Here is a 19998-nt window from a genome sequence, read left to right as displayed (position 1 = left end):
ACTCAAAGTTTGTCAGATCCTCCCTGGAGAAGGAAAAATACAAAACAAGGCACACAGGCAGAAGGTACAGACGCAGCACAAAACTGAGTTCATTTCCCACATGCAGTTGAGTAAAAAAAGTATGTCTCTGGCAGAGGTACTGGAAGGTAAGGGTTTCAGAGGCAGAGAAAATCATGTTCGGGGCACCTTGGAGGCAGCTCCCGGCAGAGAAATGGAGGCATGACAGGAAACCAGGTAGGCTTATTCACTTCGGTGACTTCTCATTCCTTTCCTTCCTTGCCCTTTTAACACTCTGTAGTTACATAAATTGAGTTTGTAGTCCGTTTCCTTTACCAGACTATGAGCTCCACGGGGGGGGGGAAACCTCATCTGTTTCACGCGCCACTGTATCCCCAGCGCAGAGCAGGAGCCCATTAAACATCTGTGGAAGAAATGAATGCACGATGGTGCCGCCGGACAGCCATTAGTGTGGCATGAGGAAAGGTCACACCGACAGCAAACAAGCTGAGAGCAAAGAAGCCGGCTGGGAGATGACAAGGGCGAGCTTCTTGTAGGGTCTCTGAAAGTACAAGACGGGAAGAGTGGAAGTAAACCTTTGAGGAGTGCGGGAGGGAGACGCCGGACAGTGAGGCAGGCCTCGGGGAAGGACAGCAGGGTAGGAAACACACTAATCACAGCCAGTTGGAGCGTCTATGGGAAAGTGAAGTTGGAACTAGCGGCACCGCACATGCGCATGCGCGGCCTCCGCCCCCGCCCGGCGCGCCTGCGTGCGCGTGCACGAGGGGTCGGAGCGGAAATGGCCCCGCGGGGCCGCGCGTCCGGGCAGCGAGCGGAAGTGGGTGTGAGAGCGGAAGTGGCCGGCTAGAGCCGGGGGCTGGGCGGGGACCGGGCTCGTCAGTGAGGCGGCAGCGGCGGCGGCGGCGGCTCGGCAGGCGGGTTCAGGCTTCGGGGGCCAGGTCGGTCGGGTGGGTGGGTAGGTGTCTCCACAGTGAGTGCGTGCGCGGGCCAGCGCGCGCGCGTTCCCTTACCCCCACCCCGATCCCTTTCCCCTTCTCCCCTAACCTCCTACCCCACCCAGCTCCCCTCCTCAGGGGGCAGCAGGGCCGCTCCCTCCGTCCTTTCCTCCTTTACCCACCCTCACCCGCCCTTGTTTCTCCTTCCCCTGCCCGGGGCAGCCGCCGCCATGATCCTGCTGGAGGTGAACAACCGCATCATCGAGGAGACGCTCGCGCTCAAGTTCGAGAACGCGGCCGCCGGGTGAGCGCGCGCTGGGGGCCGGGGGCTGGTGGGTGGCGGGGGAGGCAGAGTTGACCCCTGCTAATCGTTCAGCCCCCCAGACATGGAGGAGGGAGGTGGGAGACCTGGCAGGGTGTGGGGACTGCCCAGGCGGTGTAGACGTGGGCGGTGATTGGGCGCGGTGGGGTGAGGGGCAGAGATGCGTGGGGAGAGGCTCAGAGGAGGGATGCGGAAGCAGTGAGTGGACAGGAGAGCGCGTGCCAAAGTGCAGGAGACCTGTGGGACGTGAGGGTAGCTTGGGCCAGAACTCTCGCTGGAGGATCCCATTGCCCGCTGGAGCGAGTAGGGGACCACTTCCCTCTGCATTCCCCGTCATTGTTCAGAACCCGGAGAGAGCCCATTTGGGAATGGGTTGGAAGGAGTTTTCAGGAATTCCCAGGACTGGAGGAGGAAAGAAGATGCAGGCCCAGATCACCAGCAGTCTTCTCGCTCCCCACCCCCCACCTCGTCTAAGGGAGCGGGAGGGAAGACTGAAGGCAGGCCCAGCCTTGCAGCCGGAAAACCCGATGATCTCTCTAGTTTACCTTCCCTGAACCCAGCTGTGAGAGACACTGGCCATTTTGTTACATTTCTCAAGCAAAGTTAGTCGTCCCCCACATCCACAGCCCTTCCTTATCGCTCTTCTGAGGTTCTAATAATCCTTTCCCCACCCGCTGTCCTCTATCTGGTTGTTTATCTTTTAAATTCTTATACCATACCCCTGGTCTGTGATTTCTTCTGCAGTAATTCTGGCCTAGATACACAGTTAAAAGCCTCCAGCGTCTATTAAGTTCTTAGATGAAACCTGTTTTTAGCCATTGGCTTTTTGAAAAGTGGGCTTTAGGACATGTTTCAAAGGCACCCTTCTCTGTCAAACACAAGAATCAGTAGCAGACAACCTCTTCCCCCAAAGCTGCTTTGCTTTTGTAATATATTTAAACCAAGGAGTTGGTTTTAGCTTCTAATTTTTGGTGGCCTGTGGCCAGTCCCTTTGCCTCATTTCCCCATCTGTGAGGATGGGGCTTCACATCTTGCTTACACAGTTGAGGAAATAAGTGCAAACCGTTTCTGGTGAACTGGGAACTAATAAAAAGAGCAAGTGCTTGGAGAGCCATAGATGGAAGAGGATTGGTGGAGGGGAAATTCTAAGTGGACATAATGAACTTGTGGCTTGGAGGCATTAAAAAAAATACTTATAACCCACTGCTTAAATTGAATATATTGTCTATCTCTTTTATAAGGCCACAGATTTTATCTGTAAAGCAAAGCACAACGTTTCTTGAAGTAATGCATACAGTGAGCAGTAGCTACTGTTTCCTGCCAGGGACTGCAGTTGCTTATATTTTAGGCTAACTTGCTTCGTGTCTTCAGCCTCACTTACCAGTTGCTTTGCATTTTAAATGTTCAAACGAATCAGCTTGGTGGCTTATTTTGGGTGATTGCTCTGTCCTTTTTTGAGCAGTGTAGCACATAGGAGGAAGTTAAATTAACTTCTGCATTTTCACAGCTGATCTCAAGTGAATTCTCAAGTTTAGACTAGCAAAAAATGAGACCTGGGTGGTTATAAGCTGATCTACAAGATAAATGCCTGTGCATTTCAAGTAGAAGCATGCCTTGTGGTGTAGGAGTACCTTCACAACTACTTGTTTGTTAATAACTTGTGATTCTGAAATGTAGCCCATAACTCAGAGCTTCAGCTCTTCTGCTTTTAGAACATTACTCTTAAAAAGAGCTACTAACCATTTCAGTGGGAGTAAAGTAGGCACTCAAGTCTGGAAGGCATAAGTTAGAACTTCTGGGACTTTTTTTTACAAAGTATATGTTGTAGCGATGTTGAATATTGGGTCAGGGCAGCAAGGTTTGGCTTTTCTTCTGGCCCATCTTCCCTTTGAGGTGTGTCTTTAAGTAAGTGGGCTCAAAACGTATTCTGCTGTAAAGCACTTTGAAAACCTTTGAAAAGAGACTATGATATTCAGCCGAGGAGGTAGGGCTTTCCTGGGATTGCAAATGTTAACACCTAGCAGAAGCCTGTCTCTAGACCGAGTGTGAATTTCCAGGCATACCAGTAAGGTGAGGCAGCAGTAGAGTAGTTAAGAATTTATCAAGGTGCATGCCTAGCCAGAACTTCCAGAGAAGGGTGACTAGTGCGATAATCATAAACGTTGGTAGGCTTCTCCCAGTGCTCAGCACCAGGCAGGAACAGGAAAGGGGGACCTTTCTGAGAGCATTGGCAAAGTTACAGAGGACCAAAGGGGTGGCACGTGTTGGGGTGGAGACCAGAGAAAGATTAAAGAAAGGCAGTAGTGCTGAGGAGAAACCCTGGAGATTTGAAAGGCTTGGCCCTTGTGGGAACATGCTGGGAGAGGTCAGCTCCACCCTGCTTTACACTTCTCAACAAACCAGTTGGGGAAATTAGGTTCTGAGCAGCCTTCCCCAGAGTGAATCTTCCATCTCCACGATGTCCAATAATGATAGCCAGTAACTACATGTGGCTAGTTAAGTGTAAATAAAAATTAATTAAAGTGAATTAAAATTAAGTTTCTCAGTCACACTAGCCACAGTTCTAGGGCTGAGTTGCCAGATGTGGCTAGGAGCAGCGGTATTTGGGTAGCAGAGATGTAGAACATTTCCATTATTGCAGAAAGTCTGCATTTGGAAATGTAGCACTGTTCCAGCTACTAAGAACATAAGCATGAGATAGATAGTCTTAAAAATAGTTCTGTCGTATATACTTTAGAATACTGTTAGAGTAATTTTCCTTTTGAAGTTGATCTTATTTTAAACGCTTCTCAGAGCATGGTAATGGATTTATGACAGGTCCTTCTCTATGGGCCTCTCATAATGTACCCATGCCAGAGTAAATTGCAGCCTCGAACCATTGCCCAGCCTCCTTACCTGTGGACTGTGAGCACTGAAGGGTGTTGTACAGTATGAAACATATCATCCTGCTGGGTCTTCTTGCCTGTGACATCCTACTGAAAGTCTAAATTTCCTTCGAATAAAGCAATTCTGTCATCTAAATTGTTTAAGAATACATTTGGGGACTTCCCTGGTGGCACAGTGGTTAAGAATCCACCTGCCAATGCAGGGAACGTGAGTTCGAGCCCTGGTCCAGGAAAATCCCACATGCCGCGGAGCAACTAAGCCCGTGTGCCACAACTACTGAGCCTGCGTGCCACAACTACTGAAGCCCGCGTGCCTAGAGCCTGTGCTCCGCAGCAAGCGAAGCCACCACAGTGAGAAGCCCGCGCACCGCAACAAAGAGTAGCCCCCGCTCGCTGCAATTAGAGAAAGCCCACGTGCAGCAGCAAAGACCCAACACAGCCAAAAATAAATAAACTAAAAAAAAAAAAAGAATACATTTGGTCACGACACCCTTTTAATTTGGAGGCAGTTCCGACAAAGCCTAAGGTTCATTCCAAACGATTTACCGTTTTTCTTTTTTCCTACCGCCCTATTGGGAAGGTGGCTTATTGGAATGATTTCTGTATCCTCACAGAATAATAGTTATTGGTAAATTGTCTTCCCAGCAGCCTCCAAACTAAGAGACTGTGACTGATTAAGAAGCTATTTTGAACACTGCAGATAACCTCATGTGCAGGTCTTGTCAACAGCATTTTGTTTTTGTTTTTGTTTTTTTTAATCATTTAGGAAGTATTACCCAGGCCCCCAATTAAAGCAGAAGTAATCTGGCAAATTAATTTAATTCTTTTGTTAGTATATACACACCAAGAACCTTTACAGCCTCAGAAACTAGGCTTGTCGGCTTAGCTAGAGTCCAAAATTGAGGAAATGCTGTCAGATGCAAATTGCTGTTGATTCTAAGTGCATGCTGGCTCCTTGCCACAGCTGTGCATATTGTGGGGAGCTGTGGTTCTATGAGGGGGAGTGAAGCTCAGTAAGCAGGCTGTGCCAGTTGGGGTGGGCGAGGACTGTGGGAGGAGAAATTTGAGAAAGGAATAAATTAAATCTTGCTGATACCTTGTTCTCATTCCCAAATATGCTGCATATGTCCTCAGAGAGACATACTGGTTTGAAGTGATTTGGAATTAGGACATTGTTTAAGCATTTAGAAGAAATTGGATGTAGTGGCTGACTTTCTGAGACGATCTAGTTGGTCTTTTTACAGGTCACTGTAGTTAAACACTGCTGCCCACCCTCTGGCTGCCTTGGGACCACTTTGGGCATAAAGCCCCAGAGCTGCACTCCCTACGTGTGTACCAAACCTGTGACTCCTTAGGGGCAGGGCCTGTGGTTTCATCATCTTTGTTTTCCCAGCATTCTCACTGTGTGTATAGTCAGCTTAATAAGTGTTTTCTTGAAGCAATGGATGAAGCCAGATAGAATGGTTCTTGGTTTCTTTAGCAGTTTATCACCTTCTGACATTGTGTGAATGAGCTTTTAGACCCTCTTTGTTCTTATTTTGAGACGTGGCTTAACAGAGAGTAGGACCACCCACTTCTTACCTAACATGATCCATTTTTCTAGGCTTTGCTCAAAAAGGAGGATGGGAGCCTTAGAGAGGACTTAAAGGAGAGTAATCAAAAACTTTATGGCGAGATGATGAGCAGAATTCAATAATTCCTCTAATTCAGCTTATGGAAGGGATAGCTAGAAGAGGGACATAAATGCACAACGGGGAACTGGATGCATTCGGGAGTAAAAACTCCAAAACCCTTAGTGAGAAAAGAGGATTGGACAATAACAGTTGCCAGGAGTTCTTTATTGACTGATTAGTGACATTCTAGAAGCTTCCTTAGAAAAAGGATAAAAGGAAAATTTTTTCTAAAGGATTTTAAGAATGGCTCTTGAAACCCATCTGAATGAACTGAATATGTTTTAGTGTCTTGTACTGTCCAGTCAGTAACCCTGAGGACTTATCCAGGGGGCTTTATTCTAGGATTTCAGACATTACAACAGTCTGACAGTAATATAGTTCTGTTTCTCTTTGTTGTGCTGACCAATTCCTGATACTGGGAGTTAACCACAATCCCAAAACCTCTCTCTACCATGACTCCAAAGTCTGATCTCTGATTCTACCTAGAAGAAAAACGAATTCATTGATCACCTTCTATGAACCAGGCACTTTACTATAAGCTTTAACGTGGTTTTGTTCCATTTCAGAGTGTGCCTGGGTGACAGCAGTTCCAATAATACAGTTGACAAAACTGGGGCTCTTGGGAGTTGGAGAGGGGGTAGACGTATATATTAAGCATTGTACAGGCACCCTTCCCCGGTGATTCCTGGTATGTCACGCACAGAACATGACCATACCTGTGGCACACCTGGGTAAATGGTCTAGCCTAGAGATCCTGCCTCTGGGCTGCCCTAAGGGCTGTGGGGATCATTATCTCAGCATATCTATAACTTAGTCACAAGACCCTGATTGGGAAACTTTGCTGTCCACATAGCATCTCGGTTAGTCTTCACAACAACCTTGTGTGGTAGATGCTTTTAACCTCCGTTTTCTAGAAAAGGAATTTTAGGCTCGCAGACATTTGAGTAACATTGCCTGTGGTTACATAGCCAGTAAGGGACAGAACTTGAGGTGAAGAGTCAACTCTGAAAGACATGCTTTTTCTGTGATTAAACTCACCCGCAGCATCTGAAACTTTAGCAGACAGTGGAACAGAAAATAACGATTTACCCTTTTGGCCTATTAAATGGTACACTTTCTCCCAGACCAATCTTATTCCCTTCTAGCTCCATGATTTTAAACCACAAAAGTAAATAAGAAACACCTGGTCTTGGAATTGAGTCATGGCCCTGTCCTGGTGTATTTCCCGCGCTGTGCAGTCTCCATGTTGGGGCACAGAGTTCTCAGACCTCTGACTCCCAGCTGATGCCTCAGGAGGACTCCTTTGGCCCAGGGCTCTCCTCAGCAGCCTGCCTCTCTCCTCTACAACCTTTATGCAGCCGTAAATAGTAAGCTAAAATATTAATGGCAGTGATTTGATAAATATTCCCAAGTCAAGCAGCAAAGCACGTAGTATAGATCTTAGAGACTTCTCCCAGTGGGGAGCTGTGCTCAGGGAACTTTACGGCCTAGAGAAATACAGAATTTCTGAGTCAAAATGTTGGAACTCTAAGGTTTTTTATCTATACTTGATTTTCCTCGGTCTGTTGATGAAGTGAGAAAGTGAGGAACTCAGTCCTTCCTTGGCTGAATTAAAGCCTAAAGGTTAAAAAAAAACAAAAAAAAACAAAACCAGCCGCCTACTAAGTGATACAATGTGGCCTTTTATAAGCCTCCACCCTGCCTCTTTGGCACAGCCAGCCTTCCTCTGGAAAATGTGCTTCAGTGCTTCCTCCCGTTGTGCAGCCTCTTAATATTTCACTCAAGCGGGCCGTAGATTAACGTGTCTACTTCTTCCTTGGCTCCTGTTTTCTAGAAGTGAAAAATGGTGGTTGGCCAGTCATTGCCTTAGTCTCCAGGCTACAGTTTCAAATGAAAGATCAGAAACAACTTAAATTTTTATACAGTTCTTTTCATCATATTCCGAACTCACTGCTTGTCCATAAACCCACTTGATGCTTCGATTCTCAGACACCCAAAATACTTTATCTAAGTCACATATGGATGGATGGCTTTGAAGAAGCAGAGTGGAACTTTGTATGTTATTTGTATAGGCTGATTTTACAACAGGGCTAACATATGCTTAGGAGAGGCCAGTTTCCTTGAAAGGCATTGTTTAGCTCTGCTGCAGCTTTTTAACAGTCATAAACCACGTTATCTATTCCATTATTTCCCAGCAACTCTGGAGGGTAACTCAGTCTTTGTTCCTTTTACAGGTGAGGGAGCGGAGATAGTAAAAGAGATACGCACTTGATCGTGAGGTCTTGAGCAAGCTAGGAAGGAATAAATATGAAAATGTGTATATCTTGTCTGCTGGCCCATAAAACAAAGTGGAATCATTTGAGTTTTAGGGTGTTAGCTGATAAAACTGTAGAGTCTTCGTTCGATTCCTACCATTGGGCTTTGAGGAGAAGTGAGGAAAGCATGTAAAGTAGCTTTTCACTGGAGGTTAATTGACTGTTATTGTCTATAGCTAGGATATATGTCATGCTTTCTAGGTAATAACTCAGCAGCATTTATCAAATAGAAGTCCATGTTCCAGGCTCATCTGGGAATCACCCAGAAGGTGTTAGACTTGTCTTTGCCTTCCAGGATAAGTTCTTCTGTGTCTGTTCTCTTGTTTTATCTTTAGCAGTTGTGAGAGGTAGGTAGGATCATTTGTGTTCTCCCATTTCATAGATGAATAGGCAAGAAAAAGAAGGTGTGTAGTGTTAATTTGTCTGAAAACATGGTCCTGGAGAAAAGGCTAAAGTTGGAAAACAGGTGTCTTAACTGTTCTCAGTGATTTCGCAGTGTTAGTTTTTGCTACACTTTATGGACGTACACACTGGAATTTAAAAACAAAACCAAAAAAACTAGGGTGGAACCAAAGAGGGCTTCACTAAGGAGAGTGGTGAGTACTTCGCTCATGTAAGGGAGAGGGAAAGATGTGTAGGAAGACTAACAGATTGTCTTTGAAATGGAATAGAACTGTATCGTTTATGGCCTGAAATCATCCTTTCACTTTAAGTAAATTTAAACCATTCTATGCTCTGTTTAGCAGTTTTCCTGCTGAGTGTGCTACCTCCACTGAGTATGTCCCGTGGGGGAGGGATTGACCAAAAGAGGGCATTTTGTGGGTCACATATGCAAACGTCTATCATGGTCTTAAGGAGTTGAGAATTGAAGGTGAGCACAACCACAGGAGAGATTCCAGCTGCAAAACAAAAGCTTTATCTGTCCTGCTTCCTTTTTTCAGTCCTCCACCCTAAATAACTACAGAGGTTTAGATGCCTAAGAAACTGAATTGTGTACCTGGATCAGTGGTAAGTATAAGATTTTTACAGGATGGTCCAATCTTAAATAAAGCTCAGGAGCCTTTTGCAAGTCCCCTTGAAGGCAAGCAGCAATATAGTTATATTGTTTTTTGGCTGCACCATGCGGCACGCAGAATCTTAGTTCCCTGACCAGGGATCGAACTCGTGCCCCCTGCATTGGAATTGCGGCGTCTTAACCACTGGACCACCAGGGAAGTCCCAGCAATATAGTTATCTTAACTAAAGGACTTGTTTTGTTTTGCAGAAACAAACCAGAAGCTGTAGAAGTAACATTTGCAGGTAAGTGCCTTTATCTCACCTACTAAGAAGAAGGCACAATATAAAAAATAGAAAAGAAAATTCTTCCTAAAATAAGCTTTTTAGGGCTACTATCTTGATTGTCTTTGTGTGTGGGGGGGGGGTCTTTATTTTAGATGATTATTCCATGGATTTAGTGAGCGATATAAAGTTGCCTGCTGATATCTTAGAAGTTTGGGTTTAATTTTGTGGTACAAATTAAGGTTTTTTAAATTTGGAAATATTTTGTTATTATCTTTAACCATCATCTTAGTTTGCCTAGCACTAGAGGAGTGGGGAATCACAAAAGTGCTAGAGACCTGTTCCACAAGTCAGAGAGAGATGTTACTTCTTTCTTTTCCTAGAGAGAATTAGGTATTGATACTACGCACTTGCTGTGTGAACTTTGAGGAGTTGGATAGTTATGCTCTGTAGAAATGAGGGTACTTGTCTAGATGATCTTGGAACACTTTTTGCAGCTCTGAAGTGCTGTGACTTGGAGGCCAGGCACCATCCCCTTCCCCTCATACTAACTAGCAATGCCAGATCTCCCTAAAGTAATTACACTCAGCACCTGGTTTCAGGAACCACAAGAGAGGGGAGGCCTGTGGAGTACAGAAACTTAAGGGATAACCAAATGCAGTGTGTGGGCTTGTTCGGATCCTAATTCAAATAAGACAAAAAAATTTTTTTTTTGAAGCTGAAGTCTTCTTTATTGACAGAATCAACAGAACATGCGTGGCAAAGGTGGCCACAACGTCCCAACACAGCACATTCTGAAATTCAAATTAGACTTATTTAAATGTGGCTCCATTTGATTCCTTCATCTTGGTACTATGATGATTATCTGTGCACAGGGATTCTATACTGAAACAACCTCACTAACATCACCACTGTCACTCAGTTTTTGGAGACTAACAGCTTGGTCCAAATTTTAAAAAAGGTAATAGGCTAAAAGACAAAAAAAAAAAAAAAAAAAGTCAGCTAAGCTATCGGGCCTAATCAAGAATGGCTTAATATTATTCATTCTCTTCTTTGAACATTTTACATAAGTAAGACAACAATATTTTTTTTTTAATTCTTGAGACAATATTTCAGTGCTTGACTGGATATTTGATATTAATAAATTGTTTTTTTTAATTTAGGCATGACAGTGGAATTGGGGTTATTTTCTTTTCTTTTCAACTGTCTTCTTTACCTTTTAGAGGTGTATTCTGAAATATTTATGGATGAAGTGACGTGTGCAGTTTGCTTCAGAATAAATCATTGGGAAGGGGTGTGTCTAAGTGAAACAAGATTGGCCATATGTTGATAATTGTTGAAGCCATGATGAGAATATGGGTTTGTTATAAATTATATTTTATACATGTTTAAAATACATCACAATAAAGATTTTTTTTCAAATTCTTTCAGCACCAAGCTGTGATTAAAGTAAAAATAGCTTTGTAATTTTAGAAAAGAGCAAAGAGATAGGTACTCTCTAATTCTATCTCAGTGTTTCTGCTGACTTTCCACATGGATTTAAAATAAATGCAATTTTACTTATATGCCTACTTGTAAGGGAGACTTCCTTGTGGCCTGCAACATGTAGGCAGGTACTTTGAGATATTATTCCCTATCCCCAACTTAAGCAACCTTATTTGCTTTTCCTTGCAGATTTTGATGGAGTCCTCTATCATATTTCAAATCCTAATGGAGACAAAACAAAAGTAATGGTCAGTATTTCTTTGAAATTCTACAAGGAACTTCAGGCACATGGTGCTGATGAGGTAAGTTCCACATCACTTTTCCTTGGGACTCTTTTTTCCTTCTCACCTTTTCTTGGTAGCTTGCCACTCCTAGAAGATCCACGGCACTGAGTCATCCCTACTGGCACGGGCCACTCTGGTTGGCTTGCTCACCTAACCAGGGGCTCTTGACTCTGTTTCCCATAGTCGTAAAGAAGGGTGTTTCCCAGAAAGAGTTTTGGTTCTTTGCTTGCCTGCTTTTTAGTCTGAAGAAATAAAGATGTTCTCTAACCAATGAAATCAAAAACAGCTTTAGTTCTCAAAAAATGGAGCAAAGAATACTTTTCCTTGACCAATACAAAAATAACTATCACAAGACTGAGATGGGTTCTGTTCTATTTCTGTTGCATTGTGAAGTAGGTATATAACCTCTGACCTGTTTCAAGTTTACAATCTTAATTTCTTATTTTGGAAATTTAGGCACAAATCTGCCCTTTCAGTTTTTAAATTTAATGCTCTTTAGAGCTGGCCTCTTTAAGTATCTGCTCTTCTTTATGACTACCTTAGGGGAAATAAGAAAGGGTGTCCATGCATTTTGAAACTCTTGATGGCCATGCTTTATTCACTGGCTTCTTTCAATGGGTTTGGTTCCTGTTGAACTATGTTTGCTCTGGGGAGAGCCATTTATGGAAGAAAGAAAATGCTATTACACCAGTGTGTGCACGTTGTGGTTGGGTCTCAAAGCAGGAAGTATGACTCAGTTCCTGAATCAGTTTTCAAATATCTTTTAGTTTTAACAAAGTAGGTTCTCCTTAATCTGGTGAATGAAGATACAGTCTGGTGAATGAAATCAGATATATTTTCTTTCTGATTAAGAGTAGTAGCTTTTGACTTCTTTAAAATTTATGTAATGAAAAAGGCTGTTTGCAAAAGAGTATAATCAAAATCTTAACAATAAAAATTAAAATTGATGTTAACCATGAAGAATACCAAGAGCCATACACCGTCACTTCCCTTACTTCTTCATATGTGATTGGTTTGCCCCGTAAGTTCAAGGGTAGAGCTAAAACCTTTTCTGATTTGCCTCATAAATTCAAGGGAAGAAGGATGGTTTAGAGAATTTGTATTCAGGGTTATTTTACCCGAAAAGGAAGAGCTTCAGGAGAAAGACCTAGTCTTTTAAAGCATTTGAAAGATTATTAATTATATAAGTGATACTGGCTGACTCTTTACCAGATGAAGAGCAAGGGGAAACAAATGGCATTAAGCTGGCCGGGCATTAGATGAAGTAGAAGACAACTACCTGGAAAGAACTGTTGAATATTTGAACAAACAACTAAAAAATTGTGTGATCATTCTCCCTAGATAGTCCTCTCTTTTTAAAGATATAGGTGCAATAAGAACAATCCTTGGGAGGGAGAGAAAGTGTTAAGCTAGATTTCTTAAATCTCCTTTCCAGTCTGTGCTTTCCTTATGGTAGAACTCCAGAACACATTGCTATTCCCGTAGGTACCACAAGGGTCAAAGAAACAGCCCCACCCACTCAAGTGGGTGGAGTACGTAACATTCGCAGTGTTGGGGCAGAGTGCACAGTAAATGGCTCCCTGGGTTGGTTAAACAGTGACCAGCCTGGGATAACCACAGGAAGCTTGTTACTTTGTCACAGGCCCTTTTTCAAAGCAGAAAGCCTCAGCTGCTGGGGTGGGAAGGTCTGATCTTCTGGTGGCCTGTTGGAAGAGGGGGCACAAATTGAAAAGTGAATCGTGGTTAAAAGTGCAAGTGAAGTCAGCAGGGAAGCGCTGGCTGGTTTTGCCAAGAGGAGGGCGCAGAGTTGAATGTGGTGTAATTTTGGCTCTAAAAACCTCTTAGATCTCAGAGTATTAATTTGGTAACTTGGAATTAAACTAAATCTTAGGTGCTGTGGTTTCTCCCACATCTGATTTTCCCTTCCTCCAAGTACACACAGTACAGAATTGTAGCTAGTTAAAATTGTTAATGGGATATGTGTGTTACTTTATTTTTCCCCCAGACAGTTAAGGAGAAGTGGTATATGGGACACCTGAAGGCCAACAGACTCTATGACCTTGAACTTCTCCCTTTAGTTCCTCTTCTGTAAAAGAGATACCTTACAGTGGCTGTATGGTCACCAAATAGGAACTACATGTGACATTACTTATCTTTTACCTTTATACAAAAAGTGTGGTCACTGATTCATGCGGTGAGGTCCACCCTATTATCCAAGTTTTGCACGTTGAGAATTTCTTCCAGCTATAGGATAATGATTGATATGTGGAATACTAAAGAATATTTAAGAATGGGGGGAAAGAACCTACCATGTGATAATTTTTTTTAATGGGACATGAAATAAATGGTTTGCTCCTGGTTTGTTTGTTGTGTTTGTTTTAAATAACCTAGAGAGTACATTGAAAATAAGATTAGAAGAAAAGCATTGACATTTGCTCAGATCTATTATGAGTCCCCGGATGTCAGAGATGGGCAATGAGACCACAGGGGTGAATGAGACAGAGGCCCTGCTCACATGGACCTCCACTCTAGTGCTGCCTGTGTTCGCAGTGCTTTTCGCTGGCTAGTGGGATCCTTTAAAACACACATGCCACTCTTACAATTAAAACAAGTTTGTACTCTTGTTCATTTTTAACTTGGTAACTTGTCTTAGATTCAGTACCTCTTTTTTTGATATCCCAGAAAATGCAAGAGAATCATTAGTGTGTTTGTGGTGGCATAGAGTTAGAAATTGGATGCCTAGAGACAGAGCCCTACAGCCTGTTATACTACTGAGGGTTAATATATTGGCCTCAGTTCTACCTTCCTATAAAATAGTGATGACACCTTTCCTCCCGAAGTGTAAGGTTTTAAGGAGACATAGTAATAAGCCCTGTCTGTGTTTTGCCTCTTAAACATATAAAGACTACTAAATACTGAGAGGTTATTAAATTCTAGTGACTTTAATATTTATTTTTTTTCTCTCTTCAAATAACTGCCTTTCTTCCGCTTAATATGTCCCATATAACGTTTAAGTCAGAACTGTTCCTTCCCGAATAAAAAGTTTGTTTCTTAAACCATGTCAGCCTAGGAGCAGTTTCTACCAGGGAGAGCAGTCATACCGGCAGAGAAAAAATAAGAAGGTGTAAAAGGGGCTCTTGTTTTATCATTTACTCCAAAAAGCTGGGAAGTAGCCAGCTGTTCGTTGGTTTAGAGAAAAAGACATTTAGAGAGTACAAGCTTCTGTGGACCCACCAGCATAAATAACTGGCTAAGATTCAGTTATCCATTGCTTTTTGTCTTTTAAAAAAAGATGATGGTGAGCTAAATAATTTTAAAGCATACAAGATAAGCAAGCTAACTGGAATCAGTTCCCGACAGTTCTGGTTGTATCTCGTCATGTAACGGGTGTGACTGTGTCCTGAAAGAGTAAAGGGTGAACCTTGACTGAAACACAGATCCTAGACCAACCTTTTGGAGTTAATTGCAGTTCTGTGAGTGATTTGCTTGGTAACTCATAAATCTGCTTCCCCCTCTATCCAGTTTCTCATTCGCCATTTGAAACTTAGGAAGAACGCTGGCTTAGGAAAAGCTTAGCCAGCACAGTGCTTTGAAAATAATGAAATTATCATGGACTTTGAATTAACCTATTTGTTTTTGTGTTTTCTAGTTATTAAAGAGAGTGTACGGGAGTTTTTTGGTAAATCCAGAATCAGGTATGTAGTAATGTGAGCAGCTGTGGGATGACATAGAAAGAGACCTGTCCTTTTTTGTGCTATGCTTTTTTTAGCCAAAGGATTTCGTTTAAATGTTAATTCATCTTACAAATATTTTTGCATGAGTTCAGTTCCCACTTCAACTCTTTCTGTAAAAATACCTTTTAAGGGGTTTACATTGTCCAGTAATGGTACACATTATTGTTATAGTCACACAGAGAGTTGATGTATGCCATTTTTAACATTTACTGGCTAAGGCCTAATGACTCTCCCTTAATGTTTCAGCCAGAGGGCCACCTTTGTTTGCCCATGATGATTAAAATGCCTTTTGAGAAGACTAAGCAAACATTGAGTCTCCCTCCCAGCCCCTAGTAACACGTTTGTCTGTACACTGTACATTTGGAGAAGGAAAAGCAATATTCACAACTATTCTCACATTTTCAAGTAACAAAAATTTCAGCCCCTTTCATCTGTTCTGATCAGTGATCTCTGCCTCCTTCATGGCCAGAGGTATTGGAAAGCACCGTGGCCATCCTTGATTAGAACAGCTATGTTAACACAGCTTTAAAGGAAGTTTAAAGTAGAAAAAAATAAACAGTATTTTTATCCCTGTGATTAAGTGGTAGTTTCAAATTCTGAGGTGTCTAGCCGGGGCCGCATAGTCAGGACCAAGTTGTAAGACTGTTTGAACATAATATTTGTTACTCAAATCCTGTGACTGTGGTACCTTGACTAACAAATCCTTCTAAAAAGGAAGGTGTGTCTGTCTCTTTTAACAAGTTACTTTAAAAACAACAACAGGGCTTCCCTGGTGGCGCAGTGGTTGAGAGTCCGCCTGCCGATGAAGGGGACACGGCACGGGTTCGTGCCCCGGTCCGGGAAGATCCCACATGCCACAGAGCGGCTAGGCCCGTGAGCCGTGGCCGCTGAGCCTGCGCATCCGGAGCCTGTGCTCCGCAACGGGAGAGGCCACAACAGTGAGAGGCCCGCGTACCGCAAAACAACAACAACAACATGACACCATCTCACCATTCCCATTAGAATACCTTCCTGTGACTCTTATATGCTGCTTTGGAAACAAAATAATAAAGAAAAAGCGCCTTTGGAATGTAACTTGCTACTAGCAGTATTTATGGATGAGAGCTTTGCACTCCTAAAGAATACTGAAATGTGTTAATCCCCAAATTGATGGTCCAAACGTATCTCAGAAATAAAAGCCAAAAGATAAATAACACTGTAGGCTTTAAGAGGAATCAAGGAATTTCAGAAAGAAAGAAAAAAAAAGAACTATAGCAGAAAAAGCATAAAGGAACTCTCGGACATGCTTGTCACCCCTCAGGTCCTAAAATCTATCAGAACAAGCAGAGTATAACTCAGAGAGCTTATGTTTCTGTCTCTGGGCCTTCTCTTCCACTTTCTGTGCTAAAGCACACGCTACCAAATTGCAGGCCTTGTGTTCAGACAAGTGCAAAGTATAAAAAGATGTGAAGGTAGCATGTCTCTTCCTCTTTTTCTATGGATTTATCTAGGCAAGTTTGGAAAACTCAGCAGGGCATACTAGATTTTTATTTTTCTTCAGTATGTTCTGTTCATCATGTCAGAAGCCGTACTTAAGTCTGGCTTCAGTTATAGTTTTATTTCGTTTGTTTTATTTGGCTTCTTAAAAATAGCAAACCTCAAGTTTAAATATTTTCTTTTTTAATCTAATCTTGTGGTCTGTTTATCTGGTTTTCAGGTATCCAAAATGGAATGGTGATTGGTATTATTTAATATTGGAGTGCCAAAAATGTGCTAAGCACTATCTAGAACAGAGATTTAGATAGCCAGCCAGTGCTCTCAGTGAGGATAGATCCAACAAAAAACACAGACCCCAGGAATGCTTTTGGGAAAAAATTAAATAGTAACAAAGTATAAAGGTCTAAGATACTTGGAAATGTGAAATCTATACAGTTCTGGCAAAATTATTCCGATCAGTTGTCTAGAATATGAAACGATCCTCGGTGATGTACAGATACTCTTGCAGAATCATCTGTAGGCTTTTGGGCAGGTATTATTTGGCTAGGTTATAAAATAAAGCATCCCAGCCTTGTTGGAATTTGTGCTGGACACGCTATAAAGGAGGCACAATAGTGTAGTGGTCAGTACACTCGGACTTCAGTCTCTGTTCTGCCCCGTTTATTGATGACCTGCTATGTTCCAGGCACTTTAAATACTGTGTGTTCTTTTAATTCTCCCAGCAGCCTCCCCCAACTCACCACCCTTTTTTTTAACAGATGCAGGAATTGTAGAAGTTAGGCAATTTGTCCAAGGCCAGAAGTGTCAACGCCAGGATTTGGACCCAGTTTTTGTTCAGCTCAAGAAAGAGTTGCCTCCACCTTTATATCATGCTGCATTTGGCCTGGCACTTTGCTTCTTTGAACCTCTTTTTCCCTCTAAAATGAGAATAACCATATTCTGGCCTACCTATTTCGAAGAATTCTTTTTTTTTTTTTTTAATTTTATTTATTTATTTTTGGCTGCGTTGGGTCTTCGTTGCTGCACGCGGGCTTTCTCTAGTTGTGGCGAGAGGGGGCTACTCTTCGTTGCAGTGTGAGAGCTTCTCATTGCAGTGGCTTCTCTTGTGGAGCATGGGCTCTAGACGCGCGGGCTTCAATAGTTGCGACACGCAGGCTCAGTAGTTTTGGCTTGCGGGCTGTAGAGCGCAGGCTCAGTTGTGGCGCACAGGCTTAGTTGCTCTGCGGCATGTGAGATCTTCCCGGACCAGGACTCGAACCCGTGTCCCCTGCATTGGCAGGCGGATTCTTAACCACTGCACCACCAGGGAAGTCCCCAAAGAATTCTTATGGAGATAAAATGAAGTCAAATATTTTTAAACACCTTGAAAATTTTACAGGGTACACAAATCTATTGGGGAGGTATATGTACCCTTTTTTTTTCCCTTTTTAGGTTTTTTTCCCTACCTCCATCCTCAGGGTTTGTGATAGCATGTAAGCGGGTATATTTTATTATCAAAAAGCAACCCAACTGCTGGCCGTGTTGGCACTTGGCATGTTAAACCTCAGAGGAAAATATGTAACTCATATTATAGCTTGATAGCATCTTCAGCCCCCTTCACAGCTGTGTCTGGAACATTAAATTTCTAATGAAAGTTCCAGGATTATGACTTCCTCCCATTCCTTATTTGTAATCAGTCATCTTTGATATTGATTCAAATTTTTGATATTATCTGTTAATTAGCTATATATATATTTACAGTAACTCTGCAAGAATTAAGATTTTTTATTTCATCTCATTTGCCCTTTGAAGTAAATGGGAATGGACAGCTTTCTACCTGAGTTAAAAGTATAGACATTGAGACAAAATAAAATGTCATTAGAACCTGTAAAGTTTTTTTTAATATAATTGTTGGGTGTTTTTTTTTTCCCCTCCAGGATACAATGTCTCTTTGCTATATGACCTTGAAAATCTGCCTGCATCCAAGGATTCCATCGTGCATCAGGCTGGCATGTTGAAACGAAACTGTTTTGCCTCTGTCTTTGAGAAATATTTCCAATTCCAAGAAGAGGGCAAGGAAGGAGAGAACAGGGCAGTTATCCATTATAGGGATGATGAGACCATGTGAGTATAGAATTTGGTCCTGAAGCCTGGTGTGGCTGTCACACATGCTTACTGAAAGTCATTCAGCTAAGTCAAACCTTAAACTCTATTGTGTGAATCCCCCAAGTGTCTTTCTCATAAAATTTTTTAACCCAGGATGTAAGTGTTGAGGGGGAAAGGCCACTTCTTGTCTCCAGATACTGAAAGTTGGCAAAAGATGAAAAGAGAATCCAGTGCTTTCCTTGAAGGCACCATCATTTTGAGTCCCCTTCAGTAGTATAGCTGGATAATCGGGAGGCAGAGGGTGACTGTAGGTTCTGTGTTGTTGCAACTCTTGGATCATCTACATGCTATGAGTCTCATAGTATATAAAGGAATACATTCTTTAAAGTGGAATTCTGGGAATCACTAACTCTAGATTCCATGTCGGAGCATGTAGACAAGTTAATAACATCCACTTTGGGAGATTTTCATCTCTTGCCTCACATAGGCCATGCATTTATTTATTTATTTTGGCATGCATTTATTATACTGACTTTGTTGGCCACCTTGTTTTATGAATTAACAGATTCGTGACTTTACCCTCCTACTTCACTTGTAGAGCAAGTTCTTGACAAAACCCTGTTCTGGTTCTGTGCTCACTCTCATGGGTTTTGTTTCCCTCAGGTATGTTGAGTCTAAAAAGGACAGAGTCACAGTAGTCTTCAGCACAGTGTTTAAGGATGACGACGATGTGGTCATTGGAAAGGTGTTCATGCAGGTATGGAGCAGACATCTTGGGGGGGAGCCATGGCCTGGTGACTTACACCTTGTCATCAAAGCACACCATGAGCGTAGAACTGGCAGCTCCTTTGATTAAACAGCCCCCATCAAACTCACTGAATTTTTTTTCTTAGTGGATTTAGCCCTTTTGCAGGACTGGACTAGAGGGTGAATTGAGTATTAAACATACTGACAAAATGACTGAATATTAAGCATCCTTCCTGCCGTGGGGTCTTTAATTTAAAGCTTGGTCACATTTCCTGCCCTCTTATGTTTCCTCAAGTTTCTAAGCAAGGTCTACTGGCTTGGCTTAGTCCCAAATAAAGTCTTTTTAGAATGGAATCTAGAGAAAATTCTTAAGTAGTAGGTAATGCATTAATAGGGTAGAGTTGTCAAACTGACCGTGAAGAGAAGGGGCCTGAGTTTGACCGAGGCCCCCATGGAGGGAGTGCCTCCCTCAGAAGAAGCTCATGTACTAGAAGAGTAATGGGGTTTAGCAGGACATTTTGTAAGTGGATTTCTGGTGCGGTTGGACTCAGGCCTGACACAACACACCCGCTGTGGCTTTGTCATGCTGTCTGCTAACCAGTTGCTGGCTTTAGGATGTGAGAGCTCATTGGTGAAGTGGTATCCTGGCTTGGTTTCTTCTGAGATGGCTCAGTATTCAAAATCTAGTACAGTGGTTAAATTTCAAAACACTTGTAGGTTCATTCTGTTCCTTAGCAGGGTGAAGAGATTTAAGAATTCTG

At 42.6% G+C, this 19998-nt stretch overlaps 1 protein-coding gene and 1 non-coding gene across 3 annotated transcripts in view; both read left to right on the top strand.

Moving 5' to 3' along the window:
* Nucleotides 1–831: 831 nt before the first annotated feature.
* ARPC2 (actin related protein 2/3 complex subunit 2) overlaps nucleotides 832–19998 on the top strand; it is a 29562-nt gene continuing 10395 nt past the window's right edge. Inside the window, exons 1-7 of one of the 2 annotated variants that reach the window (XM_029224818.1) lie at nucleotides 832–956; nucleotides 1176–1257; nucleotides 9413–9447; nucleotides 11101–11213; nucleotides 14845–14890; nucleotides 18322–18508; nucleotides 19154–19247. In XM_029224818.1, coding sequence (XP_029080651.1) covers nucleotides 1184–1257; nucleotides 9413–9447; nucleotides 11101–11213; nucleotides 14845–14890; nucleotides 18322–18508; nucleotides 19154–19247 — 549 coding nt within the window. In that variant the 5' untranslated portion in view covers nucleotides 832–956; nucleotides 1176–1183. Of the gene's footprint in view, nucleotides 957–1025; nucleotides 1258–9412; nucleotides 9448–11100; nucleotides 11214–14844; nucleotides 14891–18321; nucleotides 18509–19153; nucleotides 19248–19998 lie in introns of those variants that run through there. The other variant, XM_029224819.1, reaches the window with a different exon arrangement.
* LOC114897332 lies at nucleotides 4070–4206 on the top strand. The gene has a single exon (XR_003794059.1). It is a non-coding gene; the product is annotated as a small nucleolar RNA SNORA42/SNORA80 family (small nucleolar RNA).

This window comes from Monodon monoceros, unplaced genomic scaffold, assembly GCF_005190385.1.
Source record: "Monodon monoceros isolate NGI ecotype Baffin Bay Population unplaced genomic scaffold, NGI_Narwhal_1 Super_Scaffold_16, whole genome shotgun sequence".
NCBI lineage: Eukaryota > Metazoa > Chordata > Mammalia > Artiodactyla > Monodontidae > Monodon > Monodon monoceros.
Note: the sequence above shows the minus strand (reverse complement) of the source record. Positions and strands in the feature narration are given on the sequence as shown.